Here is a 13,241-nt window from a genome sequence, read left to right on the forward strand (position 1 = left end):
TCTGTTTCTTCATCTGCTAAATGGGTATAAGCATCGTATCTACAATATAATGTGAGAATTAAAGGAGTTAATTCATGTCAAACACTTAGGATAGTATTTGGCATAGTCAATGCACAAATGTTAATGAGTTTCTTTCACTGCAGTGAGCAAGTACTACCTAGGTTAAGAGAATGTCAAGAAGAATTGATCCCTTCTCCCATCTTTTATGCAAAAAGGATGTGTAACCTTAGCTTATGGTTGTCATGAAAACTTATATTTTATAATACTCTCAACAAAAGAACACTTCTATCAATATGTATGACTGCCGTAGAGTCTTAATATTAAAACAGAAGGGAGAATATTCTGCAGGTAAGAAAGAACACTTAAAATTTCTCTACTCAACACTCACATACCAATGAGGATTTGGTATCTTAAAAGCAAAACAGTTTATAAGTCTATACATCTGCATGTAGATGTCTTTTGTCTCCTTGTATTCTTTCCTTTAGCTTAGCTCAGAAATTCTCACTTGTTAGCATGTAAGAATTGCCACTCAGGACCATATATAATGAATCATGTTCACTCTACCTTTTGGATGATTTAAAGGTTCTCAAGAGTAACTTTGACCAAATGTGATTTTTGCCACGATTACTGATTTTGAACCCTTAACTTGCAAAACACAATTCTGCATTTACTCCAGATAAGCTTAAGAGAAGAAAGTAGCAAACTTTCTTCTCTTTCATAGCAGCTTTCAAAGATCATAGCTTTCATAGCAGCTAAATATCTGTGTTTCAGACACTTTCACCTAGTAAAACGGGAGATCCAGATGATGGAAGTTCCCATCAGCCCTAATTTCCAGGTAACATAGGCTTCTGATGAATTCCCCATCATTAAAAAAATCTATTGTGCTGATTTAATAAAATAAGTATCCCAGGTCCTATACAGTCTTTTTGGAAGTACTTACCAAGTACCACTGCTGATTCCACATCGGATCATTGAAGAGATTTAGTGCTGAGTCTCTTAGAACTGAACGCTTACTTCTCTCTTTTTCATATTGTTGTTCAGCCCATATCACCTACAAGGAGTTAAAATAAATATTCATAGCAAGAAAATCAGCACTCAGATACCCACCTTTGTGTAACCATCTTCCCTTTAACTAGTTACAGTACCCTCCCCATCAGAGGTGAGGCAGCTCTAAAATGTTTTCATTTGACTACAGATAACACTGGCAGCTCAGTGAGAAGACGGGATTGCCCACTGGGCAGTAAGAGATGAACATTTCGTCTATTACAGTAAACTGTACCTTTAGGGGGAGGAGAAGGAGTCAGTGAAGTGATGATTCCCTCAAATTATTTACGCTGTGATTCCAGTGGAAGTAAAAGTTCAGACTGCTTTCATCAGCAAATGGACCATAATACCCATTTTTTATTGAGATCTCAGAGTTTTGTAGCTGAAAATTTGTCCATTTTCATGGAATGAGTCAACAGGCTAAGAGATTCCAGCGACTGCTGTTAAGGTGCTCTTACAGCTTAATTTCTCTTTCTTTACATGCAAAAGGTAGAAGTTGCAAATGTTATGCATGACAAGAAAGGTGCTTTGTCTTTGCAAATCTGAACCTCTGGCTCCCCTGTGCTTCTGCCTCCTGCTTAAGAGTATTTAATATGAGAAACAGATCCAGGGTGATGAATGAGTACTACTGACCACGCACACTTACCATTAATTTAGTCTCATGTATTATGCATACAGATTTGACAATACAAAAATTACCTTTCCCACATTTATGACATAATCCTGTTATACTTGAGACCCTGAGGGAGAGGGACTGCCTTATGGTTATATTCATTATGAAGTAATACCATGCTCTTATTTCGCTGGGCAACATGACTGTTTCCTACCCAAAACATTCTCTCTGTCATACACGTGATGATAGTCCAGTGTCTGGTGGGATGTTTTTAATGTGAGAACAATTTGACACGAGTCAGAATCAAAAATAAAAACTAAACCATAATTTGCAGCTAAAGAATAAAACTATCCACTAAGACTGTCCTGAATTTGTAATTAGAAAAATCTACTGCAAACCTATAATAAATATTGGGAGGTACTTGAAAGCTAGAAATTAGTCACTGTGATTTATTTTTAAAGAGTCTGTATGTTCAAGCTTAATTGTTTTGGTTTAAAATACTTCAATGCTTGGAATATACTGCCTGTCATCTGAGTTGGTCTTTGGAAGCTGGCTGCTAGGAAACAAGTACTAGTCTTTGATGAAGAGAGTCACTTACAGTTGGAAATTTCATTAAAAGACTTGTAACGATAGCCTATTGCTGCATTACAGAGGGCTAATTTGAAAGAATATTATCCTCCATCAAAAAGAAGGCAATAAAATGAAAATCAAAAGCAATTTTTTTAAAAAAAATGGAATATAAGAAGAGGTACTCTGCCATCTGATCAGATAAACATCCAATTGTTGGAAACAGTGTTATGATTAATGTCATTAACTCCAAATCCCATATTAATCTCTATAAGAACAGCACAAATGGAATAGAAGAAATTGGTGGTGTCTTTCTATTATGTACATAATAGGTAGCATGTACTTAATTATAAATAATCCTTTTGATATGGGAAGAGCATTAAAGATCATCTAGTCCAACTTTCCACTACTGGCTTCTATGGGTTCTAGGATTTTTCCTAAAATAAAGTTATTCTGTGGATAATTTTTCATAATATTATATACACTCCCTTTTTTATGAAGTTATACTGCAGACTAAATTCTTAGCTTTCCTTCATTATTCCTGAGATATTCCCCTCCAAATCAACTATTAAACAATATCTAAATAGCCCAATAGAACTGGGCTATCTGTTCACTTTAGTGAGACACTTGAAGTAATAATAACAGGTATGCTCCACTCTGTCCAATTTTCTTCTGTGAATATGAGAAGGGAGTTAGTTTGACTTCTTGTGCATTAATGTCAGGCATGCATTTAGGCAGACAAGGAAATCTCTTTCTTGCTATGCCCAAGGACTAAGCTTAGCCAGAGTCTTGGAAGTTGTCCTACTTTACAGAGCCCATACAATGAGTCATCTGCTCTGGGATGGCAAAAGGAAGACTTCACTGGACAAGAACCCTTTCAAGTAATGTTGAGCCTTTGAATTGGTCTCACACATCTAGCCATTAACCTTAGTAAAGGCTAGCCTTAGGTGCATAGGAGCTGTGGGTCGCTATACAATGTACTCATACAGCATTCTTTGCCCAGGTGTGGTTGCTGGTAACCCAGGCCCAGTCATTCCTTACCCTCATAATTTGTCTTTTTATTCTTCCTTTTAAAATTCTATCAGTTTCAGAACAAATAAAATAGCAAATTATCTCACAGGGTTTATAAATTCCATGTACTTTCAACAGTTCTATCACCTTTCTGTACTTATATTTTCTTTCTAGCAAGTTGAAAGGATGTATTCTATCTCTCACAAAGCTTCTGTAATTCTCTAGAGTGTCCTAGACAACGGATATCATAATAACAGAAAACAGGCCAGCCAGGTTACATTTCTACCAGTATGGCACATTCTTGAGAAAATGCAACACTGTATGCAAATTTCAATGCTCCTGATATAGTCAACATTTCTATTGATATGTTTGCTGACCTCGAAAACAGACTTCAAAAATCATTAGGTACATTAGGTATACATTCAAATCATCCTCACACTATTTACCTAGACTCATTCTAGACATTTCCTGCTCTTGCCTAATCATTGAATATATATACAAACCAGGATAAAAAGAAATCAAATGCTTTCAGTGAAACAATATAATACTTGTGGAAACATTTGGCTCATGAAGGCATGGATTTAAAGTGCCCTCATAAACACTAGTTCTCCATATAATGAAATCAAAGACATGGCAGAATGTGTTTTCAGTTATTCTGAAATGTTATTAAAATCAACGATCATGTATTACATTTCTTCGGCATCCCCACATTGGATATCAAAGTGCTTGGTACATAATAGGCATATAATAACAGGTTGTTAATTGATTGTATTGGCAAACATTTTTATTAGAGCTGCCATCTAATTTTCACCATTCATTTTCATACTCTTAGACTAGATTTGTGAGTTAGTGTTTTAAACATATTATATATATTAAATGTAATTAAATTGAATAAATTAAAATAAATTAAAATTAAATACGATTTAATATATTAATATATCAAATATGTATAGTACATAAATTTTATTTAACTCAATCTATCCAATCCAGTTTTAATAATGTGCAATCATAACCCTATGGAAACAACAAGAAGCACTACAGATATATATTTGTGATCACAATAAAAAATATTCATATTTGCAAAGTGCTTTTTGCTCTTGTCGGAAATCATTAAACAGGTAAGTAGGTTACCAGTTTGAAGACAAATGCACAACACTTACACGATCATCATCAGATAATCTCTTAGTAATATGAAAAGCACTCCTTCGAGACCTTCGGGGATGGTTTTTATGTTTGAATAAGTAGTGATTTTCAAGTGATCCAATCTATGAAAGAAAAATAAAATAAAAATTCACTTTCCAAAATAAGTACATATGGGTTAGCTTGTAACCCAAGTAACTCAGAGACAGGCAATTTTTATTAAACTCATTCAGTGTGCTTGAAGTTAACTTTTTTTTTTTCTTTATGAGGAAAACACTGATAGAAGCCTTCCCTCTCTTGTCATTGTGTTGAGTGAGAGGAGCTCACAATATTATCGCTTGAGCTCATAGTATATTTGGGCACTGGTGATACTTCTTTTTCACAGATTTCAGAGGAACTACACTTGTTTTGGTGTGAGACAATATTGTGTAGATAGACATTTCTTTTAAAAAAATACCCATTTTATCAAATTTATCCTGTCAGAGAAGAATAATTTGTGGAAATCTGGTAAACCCTTTGAATACTATATATGGTCAGTGTTACATCCAGCTAAAATGATTTGTTGTTGTTGTAAAATATAGCTATTGAATCTATAGCCATAATTGTTATAAGCTACTAGTGGAGACTATTTGACTTTACACTAGTTCAAGGCTTTCCATGTATGGAGTTGGGAAGAGGGAAGAGTAGCCATACAAAAAGATCACCAATGCTTAGCTCTTTTTCTGCTATCAACTGGTTTTGCTTCTGGTCACCTCTTTAATTCTAGCTGTATCCTGAGACCTTCAGGAGCTTAGGATAGTGATGCTAAATTACTGTAAACAAAGGGAGAAATAAACAGAATCAAGAAAGCACTGTCTTTCACAAAGAATTATTTTTTTAAATGTTTTTAGTAATACCATTTTATCTGGAAGTGGCTAGAGAAAATATAGCATATGCAAATCATATGTCAATGTAGATTTTTCCCCCCTCTATTTCTTAAAGCTTCTTGTGACTATTCCATCCTTTCTTTGGAGATCCTACCAAGAATGCTGATTTGTTGTTGTTTGGTTTTGGGATTTATAATTTTGAAAGCAATTCCCATAATGAATGGTCCAGGTTAGGATGTATGTGTGGAGCTAACAGTGAGTAAAGAAAAAAGGGATTTTTTTTTTTTTTTTTACTGTTACCCAATCTCTTTCCACATAGTTACCAGTGCTCTTTAACTGCCCAGAGGATATAGGATTAAGTCCCCAGCTACCCCCCATAGGATGCACAAGATTTCCATAATGTCCACAGTAACTACCAGTACAATTCCACCTACTGCTTGCACTCTGTTTTAAGATGCCAACAATTCCCTGCTGTTTCTTCTAAGCTGCTTTATTTGTATCTTCTTGGTTTGCCACAATCTGGTTTCTATGCCTTGAGTGCCTCTCCAATCTCAACATGTTCTCCTGGCAACTTTTGAGTCTTCCTAAACTCTGTTCAAAAATGTTTCCTCCACTGGGCAGTCATTTTTTCACTCCTCCCCAATTCCCTTCCATCTTCAATCCCTCCATCAACAAATGTTAAGAATCCAGGTGCAACTTCTCCATCAGTTACATGCAGTTCCAATTATTTGTTCCTAAACGGTCTCCTCTAGATTCTTGATTCTTTGAAAGTTTCTTTTCCTATTATTCCTCAGCCCCTAACATGGAGCCTGGCACAGAACAGAGTCTGGGCAAAAGCAAAAAGTCTTGGTCTGCTACTAGGACATGGAGAAGTCAATCTGTGTATTGACTTTTCTGCTGGGCACTTTAAAGACAATTTAGCTCATAAAATTGGAGAATGAAGCCTTTGGCAAGGACAGTCGTATTCCCCAGCAGATTTGATCTATGGATTCGCCAACGCCTACACCGATTACGATTACTCATCCGTGACTTCAGCGGCCTCTCTAAAACCACCTCCAGAAAAAGAAAAACCGCGCCAAAATGTTTTACAACTCCCTCCTCCCCCGCTTTGAAAGCACACTTCCAAGGCAAGGGGAGAGGGCTTGATTCTAAGCCAAAGAAAATGAAAGCTTAGATTAGAAATCACGCTCCCTGGGATTCCCCGGAAATCCCACACCTAGACTGTCACTCTCATAATGCTTTACGCCCTACCCTTCCCCCCAGCTATTAAACCAGCTGTCACTTGGACAGGCAAGTTTTTATCACAGGCTGAAATCCTCAGGGAAGCTATTAGGCATTTGGCTGAGGAACAAGAAAAAAAGATAACCTTTCCCCACAGTCATTTTGGCAGCTTGACCCTTCAGGGAGACTGACCCAGCAAAGTTGTGAAGCTCGGACTTTACAAGTTCCCCGTGAAGACTCGGACCTCCCAGTAGAGGCGCGGAGAGTTGGTCCCCTGTCTTTCACCTACCTCTTCTCCCACCGGCTCCCCAGGCTATTCCGCAGGCCCCCAGCCTCTAGGTCTCCAGTCTCTGCCGCAGGCGTTCTCCCAACTCCCTGAGCGTGCCTGAAAGGCTGCCGGCGGATATCACCAAGCTTGCTTGACCCCATGCATCAGGACTTGGATCTGATGCTGCCATATTGAAAAAAAGGAAACAGCCGGATCCTGACGCAGAGACCAGCTGAGTCCCAGGGGGCAAGAGCAGTAAGCCTCTCCCGGGGGCGCTTGGTTGGTAAGAGCCCGCGTGCATCTCAAGTTCGGTGAACAAGTGTGGAGGGATTTGTCTCCCAAACCACGCGGGAATGGATTTAAATGCCAAAGCGGACGGCAGCAAGAATAGGCTCTACCCAGCTGCAGCGGCTTCGTTCTGCCTGGCTGCTTCCAGCCCAAACAATAAATAATGCAAGCCTTCTTTCTCCAAGCGCGCCAGGGGCGAGAGCTGCAGAACCCCCGGCTCTTTGCCAATGGGTTCAGGAGAGTGCGACTTGGGGCTCCCACTCGGGAGATCGCGCTTCAGTCCCGCCAGTCCCCTTGGGCCCCAGAAAGTTTCTGGAAAGTGCAAACTCTTACCTGACCCAAAAGGTCATAGCCCAGCTCCTCGGCTATGGCTGAAGCTGCCTCCGGTCCCCCGGGGATCTCCGCTGCCCATTCATTCACAAACTGCCTCTTAGCTTTTACACTGTTCAATGCATACCAAGCGCAAAAGAGAGCGAAAGCAGTACACTGCAGAGTCCAGGCTCTTCGCTCCATGGCTCACACACTCGCTCTCACACAAGTCGAAGGAGACGAGGAAAAGAAGCAAGACAAGAAGCAAGAAAGAAAAAAAGCCAGAAAGACTCGCCCTTTTCACCCTCGGACTCTAGACCACTTCTCGCTCGGGGTTGCTCTGCTAGGAGATAGGAGGCGCGCGAGTAGAGGCTGGGCGGTGGCGAGCGCTCTTTGGTCTCCCGGCTGAGTGGAGCCCCAGCCCTTCCTAGCCGGAATGGAAATGAGTGTTTACACGTCAAATCGACGAAAGCCATCTCTTGACGTCAGATCTACCTGGACTAAGATCTGGATGGTATTCCCGGCGGGGTGGAGAAGCGGCTAAAATAAGCAGCGAAGGATTAAGAAAAGGAAGGAACCGTTTGCTGGGATCAGTTAAGTCGGCTCCCTGACTGACTGTAAATTCTGTAGCTATGAGAAACACCTTCACTTCTCAAAGAGAAGTGCCCCCATTTAAATGTAACTACTAAGAACCAAAGGCTGGGAGTTAAGCACACTTTCCCTCCCTTCTGTCCGTTTTCTTTATATTTACTTAATTATCTCATGGGTTGGGAGGAGGGCAAGGGGTGGATTCTTATAATAGCCCTCTGGACATCAGCACTTGGTAGGAAGAACAGCAGTCTTAAATCCGAAATTGGACAGAGGCTGGTAGAGCAGAAAGGAGAAAAGCTCCTATTGCCTAGATTCTGATTTAAATTGCCTAAGAAAATGAGCATGTCTGGAAGACATTGTTAAAGCAATACTTTTAAAAATATTTTTTAAACCATTGAAACCATCTTAAAAAGCAAGTTTACTTCCTCCTCTCCTCTGTTTCTCAACTCAGTAAAACAATATCTAGAATTCTAGAATTCTATTCCAGATATTGCAAAGCCTAGCATCACCCCTTTTTTACTGTGCTTATCTTGAAAATGATTAGTGACGTGATTTTTTAACAGAAAATTATTTCATTTATCCATCAACAAGGGGGTCTAGGAACCCAAAACCTGTTGTGTTAACTCAGGAAGAGAAAAAGCAGGTTTATTAACTCTGAACTTTCCTTTTTTCTTCAGTAGAGGTCTTCACTTTGGTGTTGAACTGAAGCTGTGCCATTATTTTTCCATAAAATGCACAGTGTCACTTTGTGGAAGAATGTTTTTTTCCTGGAAAGAGAAAAAGCAAAAGTCTAAATGACCCCCTCGCACCCCACCCCACCTCCTATCCCCCGGAAATGAATTCAGTCTACCGTAGCTGAGCCTATTTTGATACTGAGGGCTTGAGCTGGCTGGAAATGACCCCGTGTGTAGTATTCAGCACCAAGGAATGGACAGCGCCACACGCGTCTGTGGTCAGTGCTACCCTTCCTTCAGAGCTTCAAAAACTGCTGTCGTTTTGCAACTAGCCAGGATCAAGCTATTTCTCATTTCATCTGTATCTTTCCCCTCTTTTAAATAGAACAATAGGAAATTGACTGCAGGGGGGAAGCGTGGTTAGGTTCATGATCGTGACTACTTGTGTCGAGCTCCGGGAAGCTTGTTGAACTCAACCCAAAAGTAAAATTGTGGAGGATTAAAAGTCTTGTCTGAGAAAGGTTTTTCTTCTCTTTTCTTCTATTTTTTTCTTTTCCGTTCTTTCTTTCGTGTTTTTTTTTTTTTTTTTTTTTTTTAAGCTCCCAACCACCGGGGGGCGCAGCTTATTATGGAGAAAGAAGAAAAGGGATACGATTGGAAAGAAGGCATAGGAGATTGAGGAAAAAGGAAGTGAGAGATACTCTATACAGAAAGCAAATGAGACTTGGTGGAGGATGAGACTGAGTAGTGCTAATTCTTCATTTGCTCATGTTTGCAAAAATGTAGACTAGGTTGATAATTTCCTTAAACATAAAGCTTCTCAACAAAAATGCCAAATGCCAAGGTTAATAAGCCATGTGATCCAGTTAAGTGTACAATAACAATGTGTAACCCTCACACAAGATGTTGTGGAATGGGCTCAGATTAATAGCTCTTCTACCTGTTCTGTAAATTCACATGTGTGAGTGTTGATGGCTGGGTAAGCTTTCTTTTTTTTCCCCCTTCATATCTCAGCCTGAGTGGCCTCAAGCTCTCTAGGGTGTTTCATTTTCACAGCAGACAGATGCTAACTGTGTGCTAGTAAGGCAAAAGAAACCCCTGGCACATATTCAATAAAGGTAGGTATGGTTAGAACAGGAACATATTTGCCCCTTTCTTATTATTGATCTAGTAAATCAGAGTGTTGGCAGTGAGTGTCTAATTAATGAGGCATTTGTCTTAAATGGAGCACTGTACAGATCTGAAGTAAACATTTGATGATATACTTAATACGGTAAATTAAATTCTCACAGCAAAAACAGAATATCCCCATCCAAACTCTCTCTCTCTCTCTCTCTCTCTCTCTCTCTCTATATATATATATATATATATACATATATATATATAATCAGTAATTTATTTTGAAATTGTGTCACTTTATGGGCCTTATTTGCCACAATTTCTGGGATGCAGAAGAAATGAATGTTTGCCAAAGCTAAACATGCAAATAGATGCAGAATTCATCTTTGTCATATCAAGTGCTAACCCAATTCGGCTATGTGCATCATGGTAATAACCTCCAGGCCTATCAATGTTGTATTTTATACCATGAATTAAAAGACCAAATTATCTCCCTTAAGTTGGTTTTAATAGCATTTGATTCATCTTATTAATTTATGTAAGAAACAGGATAATTCAGAAACTAAAGAAAACTATGTGTCTATTATGAATTATCAAGTGAGTGTTACACCTTTCATGACTGCTCCCAACTGCCTGCTGATATGGTTAATCATTTATTAACTTTTCTTGGACAGTAATAAAAGCAAGGCTAGTATAAGCAGGAAGTAAAAATATACTCAGAACCATAGTCACCATATCTCTTCCGTCTTAGAGAACAGATTTTTAATGTGTTTTTTTTTACTGTGAAATAAAATATGTACACTAAAGTGCACAAAACAATGTGCTCTATGATTTATCAAAAGTGAACACTGTGTAACCATTCAGGTCAAGAAAAAGAACATTGCTAGCTCTTCAAAACAATATCCCAGTATTTTCAAGGGGCATAGAAGGAGTAAGGAAATAACTTAGGTTTAGCATTTTTCCGTTGTTATGCAAACTTACTTGTTTCCTTTGAGTAACAGTAACTGTATATTAAGGTAAGTGTGCAATTAATTTGTTTGCAATTAAAGTAGAAAATATTTGGTAACAGAACATATTGTGGAAGTAAATCTACCTATTGCAGTGTTTCCCGACATAGAAAATAGCAACATTTATATGGAGTACTGGGGTACACTAAAGAAATTTGGGGGCATATGTATGGGACACAGTAAAGAGATTCATTACATTGTCTTTATATGATGCAATTTTGATGAGAAAATAAATGAGAATATTTGAGGAAGGACATTAAAATTGAATGTAGATAAGTTTAAATTTAGAAATATAAATATACTTCCATTGATATTACTTTTTGTTTCAGTTTTTGTGCTTGAAAACTTATATATCATTTCTAATCAAAACATTTTAACAGTGATCTTTTCAAGTTTATATATAGCTGCTGTCTATAAAAAAATTTACTTGCACAAGTAGAGAATAAAAATTTTGAAGCAACTTTTATAGCTATTAAAAATTTTTCAACATTTTATTTATTTTTTTCAACACTTTATTTTAAATATAGCAACTCCTCCATTTATTTCTTTTCCAAATTTACCCTTGGAATTTCATGAGGGTGCTATAGATTGAAATTTTACCTTAATTTATATGTCAAGTATTGAAAAATTAATATTGAAGTTTTAAATTAGAAAATATATGTCCTTTAGAGATGTTACTATGCACCTACATTACGACAAATTGATAAAAGTATTTAACGTATGGGAAAACGCCTAAAGATACACCTAACAAGAACTCTTAACTTTCTTTCTCATTATCTGTCCTCCTGTGGCCAAATTGTGGTAGGTATGCTATGCTAATTAATCACTCCTTCAGCAAATCCACAGATCCCTTTTTCATGATGAAAAGGGACATGCTTGCAGCAAGTTGCTAACACAGATATTAAGGTGATAGACTCATAGCTAGGTTGAGCTCACAGCCTTGAGACCAGACCAATGAGTGCTAATTATGATTGCCTAAATGGCAATCCAGTTGGGTCTTGTTCTCAGAAGCCCAGGATAGAGCTCTTTTCCCTGGCCTTCCCAAAAGTTGAGAAGACCAAATATCCTGAGGGACATCTGTAATGCCACCATTTGGAAAGTTCTGATCTATAGAAATGGAGGCAAGAAAATAATGGAGCAAAGACTGTACACTGGAAGGCTATGAGATGGATGAATAATTATGAAGGACTTTTGTTGAAACTAGACAAACACTTAAAGTCTTGACTTTAATACAGAATTGAATTATTAACATTGAAGAAATAAGTGCTATTGATTCCAATTCTTAAAAATGATGGGTCATTTATAGTAAAAGTAGGTAATTAAATACAGTCATATATAAGTGTTTATTAACAATTTTTCTTTCTTTAGAGTGGTTCTTTTAAAATATGCATTTACTGAGTGAGTTTTGGAATATCTCTGGTTCCATTTCCAAACATGCTTTTGCTTCCTTTACACTCTCAACCACTGAAACTTTCATATGGAAAGCCCAAGATAGAACTGCTTTCTAGGTTCCAGAAGTGTATTTTCTATGAGAATGGTAGTAGTGAAAAGTGATCTTAAAAGTTATCTAGTTCCTTGGTTCTCAGAGTGTGGTCCATATATTAGCATGATAGGCATTGCTTTGGAGCTTGTGAGAAATTGAGTTTCTCAGCCTCCATCCCAGAACTATTGAATGAGAATCTGAATTTTTAATAAGTCCCTGGTGACTCACATGCAATTCAAGTTTGAAACGCATTGATCTAGTTAACCACCTTCCCACCCCAAATACATGATATTCCTTGGGAATATTCCTGTCAACAGTTAGGTAACTCATGGTCTCCCAAAACAGTCCTTTCTTTAGTTTGGATTGGCTCAAATGGTTACAGAGTCCTTCCTTATAATGACATAAATCTTCTCGCATTACCTACTTCCAGTCAAGCATGCTAATTTTGCCCTATAGCACCACACTGATAAGTCTCAATCTCTTTCATATGTGACAGCTCTTCAGACTTTGAAGACAGATTATTATGTCTTGCCTAATATTTTTCTACTCTCAGTTAAACATCCTCAGTCTTTTTTTTCTTTAATGATTTTGCACCCTGGTTGGTCTTATCTGAATCTTTTTACATATACTTTTTAAAAATATGGCATGTAAAATGAAATGTAGTATTTTTGGCTAAACCTCTGCTGATTAGGGCAAGAATTTCACCTCTTTTTGGAAGCTATTCTTCTGCCACAATAGCCTAAAATTGAGTTAGCTTTATTTTTTTCTTATTGAACTTATAGTCCACTAGAATCTTTATTTGTTGTCACATGTGCTACTAAGTCACATTTTTCCCCAGACTGGTACAGTTTTTATGTTTTTGTTATCTGTGTGTTTGGAGGCAGGGGTCTAAGTATAAGACTAATTTCAGCCTCTCAAGATATTGTGAATCTTGACTTTACCATCCAGTTATTCTCTCCTAGCTTTATGCTATACGTAAATGTAGTCAGTTTTCTACTGGTATCTTCATTCAGGCTATTAATAAAAAGATTTGCAAAGAC

General features: G+C 37.7%; 1 protein-coding gene across 2 annotated transcripts in view; it reads right to left on the minus strand.

The window, feature by feature from the left end:
* PCSK1 (proprotein convertase subtilisin/kexin type 1) overlaps positions 1-7,882 on the minus strand; it is a 41,246-nt gene extending 33,364 nt beyond the window's left edge. Inside the window, exons 1-3 of one of the 2 annotated variants that reach the window (XM_053225132.1) lie at positions 7,352-7,882; positions 4,396-4,500; positions 941-1,051 (exon numbers count right to left, since the gene is read on the minus strand). In XM_053225132.1, coding sequence (XP_053081107.1) covers positions 941-1,051; positions 4,396-4,500; positions 7,352-7,531 — 396 coding nt within the window. In that variant the 5' untranslated portion in view covers positions 7,532-7,882. The remainder of the gene's footprint in view (positions 1-940; positions 1,052-4,395; positions 4,501-7,351) is intronic. The other variant, XM_015065492.3, reaches the window with a different exon arrangement.
* Positions 7,883-13,241: the final 5,359 nt, after the last annotated feature.

The sequence above is a fragment of the Acinonyx jubatus genome, chromosome A1 (assembly GCF_027475565.1).
Source record: "Acinonyx jubatus isolate Ajub_Pintada_27869175 chromosome A1, VMU_Ajub_asm_v1.0, whole genome shotgun sequence".
NCBI classification, from domain to species: Eukaryota; Metazoa; Chordata; class Mammalia; order Carnivora; family Felidae; genus Acinonyx; species Acinonyx jubatus.